General features: G+C 42.7%; 1 protein-coding gene across 1 annotated transcript in view; it reads left to right on the top strand.

The window, feature by feature from the left end:
• The window catches only part of CCDC191 (coiled-coil domain containing 191), a 95,716-nt gene that overhangs the window by 80,314 nt on the left and 318 nt on the right, over positions 1-15,084 (top strand). Inside the window, exons 14-16 of the mRNA XM_058661908.1 lie at positions 6,829-6,972; positions 8,553-8,705; positions 9,313-9,458. Coding sequence (XP_058517891.1) covers positions 6,829-6,972; positions 8,553-8,705; positions 9,313-9,458 — 443 coding nt within the window. The remainder of the gene's footprint in view (positions 1-6,828; positions 6,973-8,552; positions 8,706-9,312; positions 9,459-15,084) is intronic.

Below are 15,084 nucleotides of genomic sequence, written 5' to 3'. Positions count from 1 at the left end.
AGATCAGTAGCCCTTTCCATACTGTTTTTGTTACATCTCAGGAGGGTTGATATGCTTGTTTTTATTTTCATTCATTCAAAAAAAGTTTCTGTTTTTCTTATTCATTTCTTCCCTGACACATAGATAATACAATAGCATCATTTGCTTCAGAATGTCTTTGATTTTCGTTTTCATTTCTTCAGCAACATATTGGTCATTCAATAGCATGATATTTAACTTAATGTTGTTGTAAATTTTCTGTTTTATTCCTGTTGTTGATTTTGTTTTATGGCTTTTCATTTAAGGGGATGTATAGTAACTATGTAGTAGAGATTATCACATACAGATGTAAAGATACAATGCTGTGTGCATCTCTACTTCCAAATCAAATACGGACTCCCAATAAACTGTTGAATGTATCTTAGCAACAGGATGCTGGATCTGCCAATTTCCATGCCTGTAATGTCAGGATACACTTAAATAGCAGAATGATGGACCCATGACTGATTGTGAAGGACTATACTATTGTAATCAAATGGGGGAAATTATTGGGTGTAGGGGTTGGCTTGGGCAGTGGGAAAGGAAATCCCAGAGCCTATAGAACTATATCATGGTATAATTAAACAAATAAATACAAAATATAAAATAAAATATATTTTAATTTGAGGCAAATAGGCAGAGAGGGAAACAGAGACAGACAAGCTGTAGATCTCCCACCTATGGGTTCACTCCCCAGATGTCTGCAGGAGCCAGTGATGGTCAGATTGAGGACAGGTGCTCAGAACTCAATCTAGGGCTCAGCTATGGTGGTAGAGACCCAACTCCTTAAGCCATCACCAGCGCTTCTGAGCCTGGGCATTACAAGAGGCTGGATAGGAATTAGACCCGGAATTCAAATAGGCACTCTGATATGGGATGCAGGCTTCTCCAAACTTCTGCGCCCCCCTCATTTCTGATGCTCTTCATTTGTTCCTGTAGATCTGTGGTTTTAACCTGTATCATTTTTTTTTCTGCCTGAGGGACTTTAACATTTCTCTTTTTAAAAAATATTTATTTTTATTAGAAAGGCAGGTTTACAGAGAATGAAAGACAGAAAGATCTTCCATCTGCTGGTTCACTCCCCAAATGGCCACAATAGCTGGAACTAATCAGAAAGTGCTGGGAGCCAGGAGCCACCTCCAGGTCTTCCACACAGGTGCAGGGTCCCAAGGCACTGGGCCGTCCTCCACTGCTTTCCCAGGCCACAAGCAGGGAGCTGGATGGGAAGTGGAGCATCTGGGAAATGAACCGGTGCCCATCTTGGATCCTGGTGCTTACAAGGGGAGGATTAGCCAATTAAGCAATCACGCCAGGCCCACTTGAGCATTTCTTAAAGATTAGGGTCATATAGCAGTGAATTCTTTTGTTTTTTATTTGCTTGAGACAATTAACTTTGCAATAAAGACCAAGACAATCTTTCTTTACCTTTCACCTTTATTTAAAAATTTAAATGTTTATTTTACTTTATTTGAAAGATGAACAGAGATCTCCCATCATTTCCCAAATACTGCAACAGCCTGGGCTTGGGGGTCAGGTCCAGGTGGCTGAAGGTTTGGCATCGCAAATGGCATCTTTAAAGTCATACGAGGGCCCGGTACTATAGCATAGTGGTTAAAATCCTCACCTTGCATGTGCCAGGATCCCGTATGGGCGCCGGTTCTAATCCCAGTGGCACTGCTTCCCATCCAGCTCCCTGCTTGTGGCCTGGGAAAGCAGTCAAGGACGGCCCAAAGCCTTGGGACCCTGCACCCACATGGGATACCCAGAAGAGGCTCCTGGCTCCTGGCTCCGGATTGGCTCAGTTCCAGCAGTTGGGGCAGCAGGGGGAATGAACCATCAGACAGAAGATCTTCCTCTCTGTCTCTCCTCCTCTTTGTATATCTGCCTTTCCAATAAAAAATAAATAAATCTTTTTTTTTAAAAAAAAAAAGTCATACGAAATGCCCTTATCCTTTGTTGAATAGAGAACTCAGTTGACTTTTTTCTTTGGTGGTTTAAAAATGTTATTCTGTTGCCATGTTACATTCAAAGTTTCTTGCAGGAAGTCTGCTGTAACTCTTATCTTTGTTCCTCTGTAGAAATCCTATTTTCCTTGTGGTGTGTTAGCCAAATATCATAGAGTAGATAGATGGCTTAAACAACTAAAATTTATTTTCTCACAGTTGTGGACACTGGAAAGTCCAAAATTCATGCCATCATGGTTGGGTTTTAGAAACCTTTCTTCCTGATTTATAAACAACCTCCTTCTCAGTATGTTCTTTTTAAGATTTATTTATTTATTTTTAAAGATTTATTTATTTTTATTGGAAAGGCGGATATATAGAGAGGAGGAGAGACAGAGAGAAAGTTCTTCCATCCGATGGTTCACTCACTAAGTGAGCGCAATGGCTGGAGCTGAGCCAGTCCAGAGCCAGGAGCCAGGAGCCTCTTCCAGGTCTCTCATGGGGGCGCAGGGTCCCAAGGCTTTGGGCCGTCCTCGACTGCTTTCCCAGGCCACAAGCAGGGAGCTAGATCGGAAGCAAGGCCACCAGGATTAGAACCAGTGACCATATGGGATCCTGGCACATGCAAGGCGAGGACTTTAACCACTACGCTATCGTGCCGGGTCAGTATATTCTCATATGACTTTTCCTTGGCATGTGTACATCAAGAGAGAAAGGGAGAGAGAAATAGTGGGATGGAGGGCACAAAAACTCTGGACCTTACTCCTGTCCAGTCAGGGAACTATCTGTATGGCTTCTTAAACATTAATTAATTCCTTAGTGGCCTCAGGTCCAAATATAACCACCTGTGGACTAGAGTTCAACAAGAATTTTCAGGGAACATGAAGCAGAGAGTTCAAAACAGTAGGTTATGTGGACTTCCCCTGAGCAGCCTTCAAGACTGTTTTATTTAAAAGATGTATTTATATATTTGAAAGGCAGATTACTGGAGAGAGAACTTTCCATCCTCCAATTTTCCCCCTATTGGCCAAAACAGCCAGGTCTTGGCCAGGCTGAAACCAGGACCTGACCTGGGAGCTTCCTGTAGGTCTCACATGGGTAGGAGGGGCCTAAACACTTGGGTAATCTGCTGCTGCTTTCCCAGGAGCATTAGCAGGAAGCTGGATTGCAAGTGCAGCAGCCGATTCTCCAAATGGCACCCATATGGGATGCCAGTGTTACAGGTAGCAGCTTAATACACAGTGCCATCATTCTAGCCCCCAAAATTTTGTGTTTGATTTTCAGTATTTCAAATATGAATGATTATTTTTGGCTTGTTGGTTGGTTATTTTATTTTGCTTGGTGATATTAAGCTTCTTGGGTATATGGTTTTGTGCTTTGTCACCAATTTGGGGATGTTTCTCTGTTGTTTCTTTAACCTATCTGTCCATTATTTTTCTTTACGTTCTGGAATTCCTGTTTTGTCCATGTTATCCTACATCTCTCACATGTGCTGATTCTTGCTGTCTTTTCCTTTTCCTTTTAGTTGTGACACTTCTCATTATCCTATCTCAGTTTCCTAATCCCTCAGTTGTTTTGCCTAGCAGTAAGCCTATTGAAAATACTCATTTCTATTACTGTGTGCATTTGATATCTAAGGCTTTTTAATTTTCTGAAAGTCTTCATGTGTCTGCTAAAATTATTTTTCTGATCTTGAATGGTATCTACCTTTTCTATTAGCACTTCTAACATTATTATCATGTTGTTTAAATTTCCCTCTCTCAGAGTTCTAACATGTCTGTTACATTGGGGGTCTTGTGAAGACTGCTTTATTTTTCATACTGTTATTTATTTTTTGTATTTTGGTATAACTTGTATTTTCCTGTTGTTAAAAGCTAATTGTGTTCAGAACAATAGAAACTGAGGTAACTAGGCCTTTAGTGTAGAGATTTGTGTTAGTCTAGTCAGGAATTGGACTTCGGTTGAAGTTTGTTGTTGCCATGGCTGCCACTGTTGAGGTTTCTTGTTGCTATGGGCACCAGAGATTTAGATTTCCTCTGGTGACTTTGTTCTTGTCTCCCCTCTTGTATTGGATCTTTCCTTTGTGCTGCTCCCGAGAGCCTCTGTCTCCTACAGTTCACCCAGCTGTGATCCACTGTTGTTACTGGAAGCTTGTACAAGTGCGGTGGTAGGCTGTTGATTAAGGGGAAGTATTCAGTATGGAGTTAAGTTGTTAAGTTTCCGTTTTTGGAACACACAGAACTGGACACTCAAAAACACTTGGGTCTGTGTTTTAGGTATGGACCCATTTTTCCAGCACTCCATTGCCGTTTTTTCAGCTGAAGCAGGCATCCACCTTAAACCCAGTTTGTGACCCTGAAGCTCTCCCCACTGGAGGATAAACTCTTACGTCTTTATGTATGATCACTGGGAGTCTTACTGGTTCAGATGCCCACAATCACAAGCCATGGTGACAGACTAGAAGTCCTAGATGTGCGCCTAATTTCAGCTTCCTATGAATGGGCATGCTGTGAGATGGCTCTGGCTGGATTACTGTCACCCATAGGGGAGAACCAGATTGAGGTCCCCTCTCCCAGATTTGATAAGCCCCAGCACTGGTTGTTGAGGACATCTGAGGATTTAATCAGCAGATGGGAACTCCCTATCTTTCTGCCTCTTAGATAGATAGATAGATATTTTAAAAATTTGTCTGGACATGTGTGTGAAGTTCAGGGTGCTGACACGTGCCGCTTTCACGAGGATCTCAATTTTACTAAATGAATTTTCTGTTTTCATTTAACATATTTACTAAATTTTTGTCTTCCAGTTTATGTAGCTATATGTATATCCCATTTAAAAGCAATGAAAACACGCAGTTTGAGTTTACATAAATTATGTGTTGTAACAAGATAAAACTGCCAAAACCTGCTGTCAATTATTTAAACATTGACAATAAAACTGCTGTCTTTTGTACTCTGTTGCAGTTTTATCTCCCAAGAGTTTCGCCCTGCATTTCAGTAGAAGCAATGCAAAACATAAACTGTCTTAACCAATCAGAAACCACCAACTAACCTATATCTAGACTTTCCAGTGGAATAATCTAAGTAAGACTACTATTCTACTTTGACCAATCAGTTCTTTTGTATTGCCTTATATCCCAATTCACTCTGTAAAGACCTTCCCCTCACACCTCTTCGGAGGAGCCAGGAGCAGTATGCAGCACGCATATGCAGCAATGCCAGGTGATTTCACGCACTGTTGTCTACTCAGACTTTTAAGTATAAAAAAAATAGGGAGTCCTGAATGGTTAGTGTTCCCCCATGCACCCTTACCTCTTCCTGCTAAGAGAAGGCAGGCTGAGCAGATTTTCTCCCAGGGCTCCTCTGCAAATACCTGGTGGCATTCCCAGAGGAAGAGCCTGCAGAAGGGTGAGAACCACCCCGTGACCGTGACCTCCCAAGAACTTCACCCTGCTCATGTTAGTCTACTCTCAGCTGCCAGCAGCAAAACAAAATAACTGGTTTGCCTGAGTGGCTCACCTGGCGTGAGGTAGCATCTGCCTCAGGTAAGCAAATTCTTGGGCTTCCCTTTAGGTGTTGATCTCTCCAAATTTCAAGCCTCTGATCAGCTTTAAAAAAAGCAATTAATTTGCTATCTTTCCAGCTTCTTGTTGGAAATAAATTTCTTAAGTGAGAAACACATTGCTGGGGAAGAGATTTTGTTTCTCTGACTCTACCAATCCGAAAGTGTTCCTTTCCGGGAACTTTTTCCACAGCATTAGACAAAAAGACTGAAGTTATGGGAAGCAGAGAAAAGGAAACCCAAATTAAAGTGTCTCTGTGTTTATACTGCCTAAGTGATGACTGGGAAGATGTCTGTAGTCTTTGCTCTGTCCCTTTATTAGCAGGTGTCAGTATTTTTAGGTAGATTTTCTTTTTCTGTCACCTTTATTGTAAGCTAGATTCATTTAAAAAGAAGTGAGAGAAATGATGCTATCTGCAGGATACACCGGGAAGTTTCAGACATCTTTCTCAGTCTTACCCCTCAGGGGTGTGTGTCCCCTTGAGGCACAGCAGGTATCACCAGAGTCCATCTTTCTCTTCAGTGGAGGGAAGGCCACTTCAAGGTGACCAAATACTTGTTCTTTATCTCTACTTACTCGGCATCACTTTGAAAGAAAAAAAAAAAAGCACTGCAGACTTTTTTAAAAAAAAAAAAAGATTTTATTTATTTTGATTGAAAAGGCCAACTTATTAGAGAGTAGGAGACCCAAAGAGATCTTCCATTCACTGTTTAACTCCCCAAATGGCCACAAAAGCCAGAGTTGGGCCAGTCTGAAGCCAGGAGCCAAGAGCTTCTTCTGGGTCTACCACATGGGGACAGGAACCACTGCTTCTCCAGGCCATTAGCAGGAAGCTGAATGGGAAATGGAGCTCCCGGGACTTGAACTGTCACCACAGGCTTCCTATGCCCTATGCCGTGGTGCTGGCTACCAGACTTTTAGTGGAGTGTTTTTTAATCTAAGTAGGGTTAGTTATATCTACATCTCTAGCTTATAACTCCAATGAAGGAGCTGCACTGCTGGGTTTCCAAGGATAATGACAAAAAAATTCTGTTTGCTCTCCTAATGAGATTGACTTTTTAGTATCTTGGTGAGAAGTAAATCATTTCGGTGAGTGATACTGATCAAACCAATAACATGCAAAAGCCTTGATTCTTGTAGCATTTGTAACCAACTTCTGATATTCTCAGAGTTTTTTTTTTAATTCCAAAGCTCTAACACATTGTTTAATGCTACATATTTAAATTAAATGAAATAGCATTTTTGTCTAAACGAATTTCATTAGTTTTTTGGTTATGACATTTTTCTTTTTTTTTTTTTTCCCAGAAAGAAATAGAGAAGCAGCAGAGAATCAAAAGAAACCAGCAGTTAGAGGCAATAGCCAAAGAACATTATAAAAAGGTGTTGCTAACTACAAAAGGTCTGGAACCTTGGAAGAGACTAAGAATGCAAAGCAAGCAAAACATCCAGGTGCAGCATCGTACTACTAACTCCCCCATCCACCTCCCTGTCCCCGCCCCTGGCCCGTTAGAAATGGAATGTTTTCCAATAACATGCACGCAGAAAGGTGATTTAAAAATGAAGTAAGTGTGTATGTTCCTTTGTTTCAGATAAAAATTTAGATTTGATCTTAGAGAAGATTTTTATAATTCAACATTACAAAAAACTAGGGTGAATTTTTGGATTAGAGACTCAGGTATAAGATGAAGAGAGACATTGAGTAGAGTTTTTGAAAGAGAACAAAACAGCATCATAGTGATGATATTTCTGCTGGGAAGTTATGTATTTTAAAAGTCCAAAAATAGTAGTGATTTACAACACATTTATTTCTGACACATGTCTGCGGCCCTTGTGCCTTAGGTTCAGGTTTCTCCCCATGTGTCTCATTCTGGTTCCAGCAGCTACCCAAGGCATGCTTTTAACCTGGCAAGGGGCACAAAGACCAAACCAAGTGATGTAAGCTCATATGACTTCTGCTTGCATCATGTCCCTGAAATTGCATTGGCCAAAACAAATAACAGGGCCAAGGTCAGGGTAGCTGAAGAGGAGTCTCCATCCACTGCAGACACATAGCAAAGGGTGGGGCGTACCATTCTGTTACATGGACCAGTAATCTACCCTCTGGCCCAGACATACATGAAACCAAACACCACTGGAATTTCTGGTACGTCCCTAGTGATTGTGTCTAGTGCAAAGAACAGAGCATTCCGCTAACTGATCAAGAAGTGCATAATAGATAAAATGTTGTCTTGCATTTCAGCTTTCAGGCTGTGATTGTCAGGACCACAGAGACCTCCTTGGGTGGTCATTTTGCCCAATAGCATGGTTGCCAAGACACTGGCTTGTAGCTACCCCATTCTCGATGGCTAGGCAGGCTTAGCAAAATGAGCCGTGGTCTGCAAAGGACTAAAAGAGAGAGCTCCTCTCCCCAGACCCTCTTCCTTCAAAGAATACAACAGTCACTTGTTAAGACCTATAAACAGTGAGTTGTGTGTTTATTTTGATTAAATACTCTACACCTTTTAAGCTAGCAAGAAATTAAATTATTCATCTTGTTAATATCAATGGTTTTTGTGGCTTATCGATAACATCTAAATTTTAATGCTGGGGAGAGTTCATTCTGTAACTAATTGAAAGTATTGGCATTTCCTCAATTTGGACAGTGGATAAGTACATGACAAAGAGAGATGTATTACAGAGTAGCTGTCCAGGCTGTGGGAGAGCAGCCTAAGAGTGGTGCCAGCCAGCCACTCCAGAGTCCGCAGAAGTGAAGGGATGGCTGGGAAGATTGTACCTTCCATGCCCGTAGGCAGCCACTGTGGTTCGAGCAGTAACCACTAAAAGGCCACACATGCTGTGAATCTGTAACCTGCGTCTTGCAGGATCAATAAGCAAAGCATTCCGGAAGTAGACTGTATGTATCTTGAGATTAGTCCATTCCAGTAAGTGCCTATATGTTGGTTGTAGCATTGTTTGCTAGGCTGACATATTTCCATGAATGACTTAGAATCCAAAGAATCATTTTTTGTCTCATTTAAAAAACCATCCAGGTGGCAGAGGAACATCACCGTTTGGCCCTTCAGAAGAAATGTCTGTTGGCCTGGTTCCACAGGAGCCAGGAGAGCCTGGCTAGGAAGAAGGCCCAGGCCGAGGAGTTTTGTTCCCGTATGTTGCTGAGGAGAGTCTTCTGGAGCTGGCTGTGGGTGAGGAAACAGGGAAGGGGGCTCTCAGAGCATCACAGCAGCTCAGGGCCATGGAGGAGAACCAGATGGAATCCAAAACATCCATGGTCATTACGATTACTTTCAAGGACGATGGTCAGTCCAATTCATTGTTTTGACACGACTCTGAAAATGCCAAATCAGTTTTTTGTAAGTTCGTCTCACATGATGTGCAAGTCTGTGAAACATAATGTACAAGGGTACTTCACAAAGTTCATGAAAAATGGGATCAAAAGATGCTTATTTAGGTGTGAATAATTTTGAATTCCAAGCCTGGTTTCTTCGTAACACACATATCCATAACCTTTAGGAAGAGCTGTCACATCATTCTATCAGCTTTTGCTCTGTACTCGTTTCCTATCATAGTGTTGAGGTTTGATTAGAAGGCTAATTCCTCGATCATTCAACTAGTTTTTTGTTGTTATTTTCGTTCTATATTATAGAAGGCATTATCTTGACCACGTTAGACTTTTCTCTCTAGGCCTTTAGTGACCTTCTTCTTTTGTTTGTTTCTGCTCAGCTTCTCTCATTTGTGTTGTTTATTGGCTCTAGTTCTTTGTGTCACTTTCCTTCATGCCCTCATCTACAGTACATGCATGATCTGGAGGAAGAAGAAAGAAGACTTCGTATACATTTCCTTCAGAAGAAGACTTTCAGGGCATGGCTTGACGTGGTCAGGGAGGCGAAGAAGGAGGCTCAGCACCAGCACAAGATGGCCACAGAGCACAGCGACAGGTGAGGCTTTCAGCTCCAAGAAAATGCCCTGTTTACAGTGTGTCTGCAAAGATGAGGTAGAAACCAGAGGAGCACAGGGCATTCAGAGGACCCAGGCAGGACCTGGAGTTCTAACCCACCTGTCAACAAGTGGGAAAAAGCAACTCAGTAACCCACCCACACCCCCATCTTTCAGTGACATCAGTGCAAGAATGGGGATGCTAACATTTTTATTACAGTATATATTGTTAACCCTGTTTTATTTTTATGGTTGTTAATCTCATACTGTGCCTAATTTGTAAATTAAATTTTATCATAGATATGTGTGGATTTAAAAAAAAATAAGGTTGGGTACCATCTGCAGTTTCAGGCCTCCCAGGGGAGTTTGAGAGCATAGCCCAGTGGGTAATGCTGCTTCTTCCCACTCAGAGCGCCCCCTAAAGGTAAACCATTCTCCATCTTTGTATGATGGATGCCTCTTTGCTCTTCTTGTTACATTTATCTCCCAAGTATGTAGTCTTCAGGACTTTACTCTTTTCCTGGTTTGGAGCTTTATATGAAATTATACTCAATGTCATATTAATATTTATGAAACATTTATATGTCAATCCAAAGTTTTTGGGAATTGAGATATTCCACACAAGTAAGTTTTTCTTTGTTTTCTAATTTTAGGCTTATTGCACAGAAATGCTATTACCTTTATACATTTAGATCACTTTTTAAGAGCATCAGTTAATGTGGTAGGCATAATAAGGTGATGCCTTTGGGTTCTGATGTGTGAAAATTTGTATAGGTAGCTAAGTACCTCTTTCCTTATCATTCTGACATTCATTCTGGGTGCTTTGTTTCATTCTATATGTATGTACCTGTGTTTCTCTATTTATAATAGTTTTCCTCTCTTGTTATCATTAGGGTATCCACCTCTAGCAAAACCTGCTCATTCCTGTTGAATTTACAAGTACTAGAAATCAGTGGGCTGAGAAAATAGATAAGAAAGTGGATTATGGAGCAAGTGTTTAGCCTTAGTAGTTAAGAGTCCTACATCTACACTGGAAAACCCATGTTCAGTTTCCCGGTGACCCCAAGACCAGCTTTCTGGGAATACAGACCTTGGGAGGCAGTAGTGACGACAGAGCCAGTAACTGGGTAGATTGCATTCTAGCCTCCTGGCTTTGGCATTGGCCTTGGTCCCATCCTGGCCATTTCAGGTATTTGAGAAGGGAGCCAATCTGGGAAGACGAGATGGGGGAGCTCTGTCTCTTCATCCTTCTCAAATAACTCAAAAAGGAAGTTGATTATAGTTTTATCTGAATTAAACAGGCAGTAAGCATATGTGAGGGACTTGCCTTTTAATAAAATATTTGCTCTTTAGAGTTTGAATTTTTTTCCCCCAATGTGTATTTATTTGAAAGAGAGGGAGAGACAGAGATCTTCTATCCACTGGTTCGTTTCCCTGCATGGTTGCAATAGCTGAGGCTGGACCAGGCCAAAATCAGGAGCTTCTGCCACATCTCCCATATGGGTGACAGGGTTCCAAGCACTTGGGCCATCTTCCACTGCTTTCCCAGGCCATTAGCCGGAGCTGTATCGTGAGTAGCCAGGACATGAACCACCACCCCAGTGGGATGCCAGTATCACAGGATATGGCTTTACCCATTGTGCCACAATGCCAGCCTGAAGATTTTGAACCTTTAAAAAAAAAAAAGATTTATTTTATTTTCATTGCAAAGTCAGATATAGGAGACAGGAAGATCTTCTATCTGATGATTCACTCCCCAGGTGACTGCAACAGCCAGAGCTGTGCTGATCTGAAGCTAGGAGCCCAGAGCCTCTTCCAGGTCTCCCACGCAGGTGCAGGGTCCCAAGGCTTTGGGCCATCCTCGACTGCTTTCCCAGGCCACAAGCAAGGAGCTGGATGGGAAGTGCAGTTGCCGGCATTAGAACCGGTGCCCATGTGTGATCCTGGTGTGTTCAAGGAGAGGACTTTAGCCGCCAGGCCACTGCGTTGGGCCCAAAGATTTTGAACTTTAAGACTCAGACATTGGACAAATAGGCTTTCAGAGCATCCCTGCTTCTCCTAGAGTAACAACATAAGCCATTTCATGGGGTTGTGGTGAAGACCCAACAAGGAAATACAGGGACTCAAGCTCTGTATGGCCTAAGATGGTAGCTAGTATTTTTTAGCTTAGCATCATTGTGAAAGTATCATTATTAAACATCCTTTTAATCTGCTTTTGCTGTCTGTCTGTTTCTCAGCCACCCGATGCAGGCTGATTCATTTTGGTCATTCATACAAACCATCTCATGTGATCACAGTATAACCCAGGGGGAGGAGCAGATGTCATGGTTTCCATTCCCAGGCAAGGAATTTCGTTCAGGGTTTGAAGTTATGAACAGTGTAGGAATACATGCAGTCAACAACAAATGAATTCTCCTTCGTGTCTACTGGGTTTGAAAGCATTGCTTTGACTTCATCTCCTCCCGCTTCACTCCTTGTTGTCCTTGCTCCCATGCCACCAGCCTGCCTTTCTTGCTCCTCTAACAAGGCCCACCTGTGCTTCAGAGCACTCGCACGACCTCTCGCTCCGTTCAGCTCTGCTCAGATGTCTCCTCCCTGACCACTTTCCCTCAGTCACTGCCTATCCACTGGCCTACCTAGAGCTCCTTCACAGCCCCGAAGACTCTCAAAGTATATAATTCACTGTTACTTGATGACTGTCTCTCCTCCCAGTGGAGTGGAAGGGCCCCCACTTGTTCAGTACTGTGCTCTCAGGTCATGAGAGTGCTTAGTACATGATATGCAGTAAATATTTAAATGACTCAACATATTGGTTTTATTGCAGGAGTGACACTAATATTTAGAGTAGCAGAGCTTTTCAAATAAACTTTAATATATTTTTTAAACTAATATTTAGCAATTGGGCATTTAACCCAGTAACTACGATGCCCATTTGCTAGAGCAGACAATGTTATCACTGGGAATGCCCACATCTCATATCAGTGGCTGGTTCAAGTCTTAGCTACCATATGCTTCTTATCCAGGTTCCTACTGATAAACCTGGGTGGCACCAGATGATGGCACAAGTACTTGAGTTCCTGCCACGTGTAAGAGAGCCTGGCCCCTACCTCTGGCCCGGCCTAGCCTTGGCTGTTGCAGGTATTTAGGGAGTAAATCAGCAGATGGAGGATCTCCCTCACTCTTTGTCTTTGTGCCTTTCACCATGATAAGGATGATGATGATGATGATGTAGCTGCCTAAGTCCCATGGTAGGGTGTCTGAATTTGCTTCCTGGCTTTGGGTCCTAACTCCAGCTTCGTGCCAGTGCTGATCCTGGAAGGAAGCAGTAATGGTCCAAATACATGGGGGTCCTGCCACCCATGTGGGAGAGCTGCATTGAGTTCCCAACTGGTGGCTGTCACCCCAGCCAAGTCCCAGTCATTCTGGCATCTGGGAATTGAACCAGAAGATGGAGTTCTATCTGTCTCTTTCTCTTGCTTGCAAAATTTTAAATTCTGATTGATATTAAAAATCCTTAATCCTGTGTGAGTAAAAAAATATAAAAAAGCTATGGGTAAAAGAGAATGAGGGGAAGACATCTCTGTTCTTTTAGGCATGATCTTTAAAAATAAAATAACATCAAGAAAGATGATAACTAATAAGAATATTAAGTTTAGTTCCACAAATTTACACCACTTCTGTATACTTCCATGTAGCTGGTGATTTATACACAGTGGGACTAATAGATGTCACGAGGCCTTCGTGTCTTTTTATTAGCAGTTATTTTGCAGTTGTACCTCAGAGTTCAGCTGCCTGCTGGTCCAGTTCATCTCAGCTGAGTGGGCACTTCTCATATTTCTAATGTTATCTTGTCACTGTGGTCACTAGCCACAATACCAGCAGGAAACAGTGGTAGAAGTCCCAGGCCTGAGCCCCGTAACATGCACACAGATATTTCATATGCAACTGTACACAGAGTATCTAAGATCTCTGGACCCCAAGTTAAAACCTTCGTCTTCACAACTTAAGTCATAATAATCATTAAGATACCTACGTGTAATTAATCTGACATATTTTCCAAGCATAAAGAGTACCTAACAACATGGTCGTTAGCTCATAATTTAGTAGAAAACATAATAGATTAGAGAGAGAGAAGTGAGTATTTAATCAGTGATTGTGACAAAATGCTGTGGGAATTCAGAAAGCCAATGATGAGGACGTTCTAGGAAGGCTGACCCCTCCCCATCGGGGGCAGAGCTTTTTGAAGTTAGGGACACAGAGGGAGGTAACAGGTAGAAGTCAGAAAATCCAGATGTAGCCAGGAGAGAACAGATGTGAGCAGCAGCCAACTGCAGCAGATAGGATCAAGGACTGAGAATGGGCCCTGGGGCCCAGCACAGCTCCAGTGGACGGTGGAGTGAGTGGATAAAAAACAGAAGCCACAAAGCAATTCCACTTCTTGTAGGCTTTGCTTTACAATACTTTCAACAACAAAAATCAACGGTGTCAAAAACACCACAACCAACCAACAGTTATAACATTAAGCACTGGAATGCACTGCAGGGCTTCATTAGAGGGTTAAAAAGCCAGAACAAATCCCATCTCTGCCTATAGTTATAAAAATATAAAAACTACTGGGCACTTTTGTTTCAACTGCAGAACTCACCTCAAGTCCCTGTGCTGACCTGGCCTCTCCTGGGAAAGCCCTGGGAGCCTAAGCTACTGCTCCCCACAGCCTGAGCCCAGGCTGCTCCCCAACACGCTCTCTCCCGCCGTCCTTGGAGCTTGTGACACCTTCTGCATGCAGTGCCCGGCCATCTTTGCCCTGAGGCCTGGGGCTGCCCTTGCCACATCCCTGGGCCAGATCAGAGCATCTCGTGGCCTGCACTGTAACAGGCCACCAGGGACAGCTACTCACACGTCAGCCCCTCAGAGACAGCTTCCCTGCTCAGCTGGTCAAAGCATGAAAATAGTCAAAAATAAAAATATCCTATCAGGAACTCTGTCATTTTATTTTCCTCATGACATTTCACACTGAATCCCAATTATAATTTCTGCACTTTTAAATATAATGTTTTATTCATGTAAGAATTGTTTTTTTTTTTTTTTTTTTTAAGATTACTTATTTGGAAGTCAGAGCTAGGCCCAGTGCAGTGGCTCAATGGCCAAATCCTCACATTGCAGGTGCCGGGATCCCATGTGGGTACTGGGTTATGTCTTAGCTGCTCCACTTCCCATCCAGCACCCTGTTTATGGCATGGAGGATGGTCCAAAGCCTTGGGACCCTGCCCAGAGGAAGCTCATCCTCAACCATTACCACCATTTGGGAAGTGAACCAGTGGATGGAGGATCTTCTGTCTCTCCTTTTCTCTATAAATCTGATCTTCCTTTCCAATAGGGACAAAGGGGAAGGAAGGAAGGGCGGGTGGTGTGGTTCACTCCCCAGTGGCTACAACCAGGGCTGGGTCAGGGACCAAGAGCTTCTTTTGGCTCTCCACCGTGGGTAGCAGGGGTGTACGCATGTGGGCCACCTTCTGCTGTCCTCCCAGGACTTAGCAAGGAGCTGGATCAGAAGTAGAGCAGCAGGGACACAAACCAATGCCCACCTGGGGTATCAGCATCCCAGGCAACAGCTTTACCCGCTATACA

Source organism: Ochotona princeps, chromosome 3 (genome assembly GCF_030435755.1).
Source record: "Ochotona princeps isolate mOchPri1 chromosome 3, mOchPri1.hap1, whole genome shotgun sequence".
Taxonomy (NCBI): domain Eukaryota; kingdom Metazoa; phylum Chordata; class Mammalia; order Lagomorpha; family Ochotonidae; genus Ochotona; species Ochotona princeps.
This window is presented reverse-complemented; position numbering and strand designations above follow the sequence as displayed.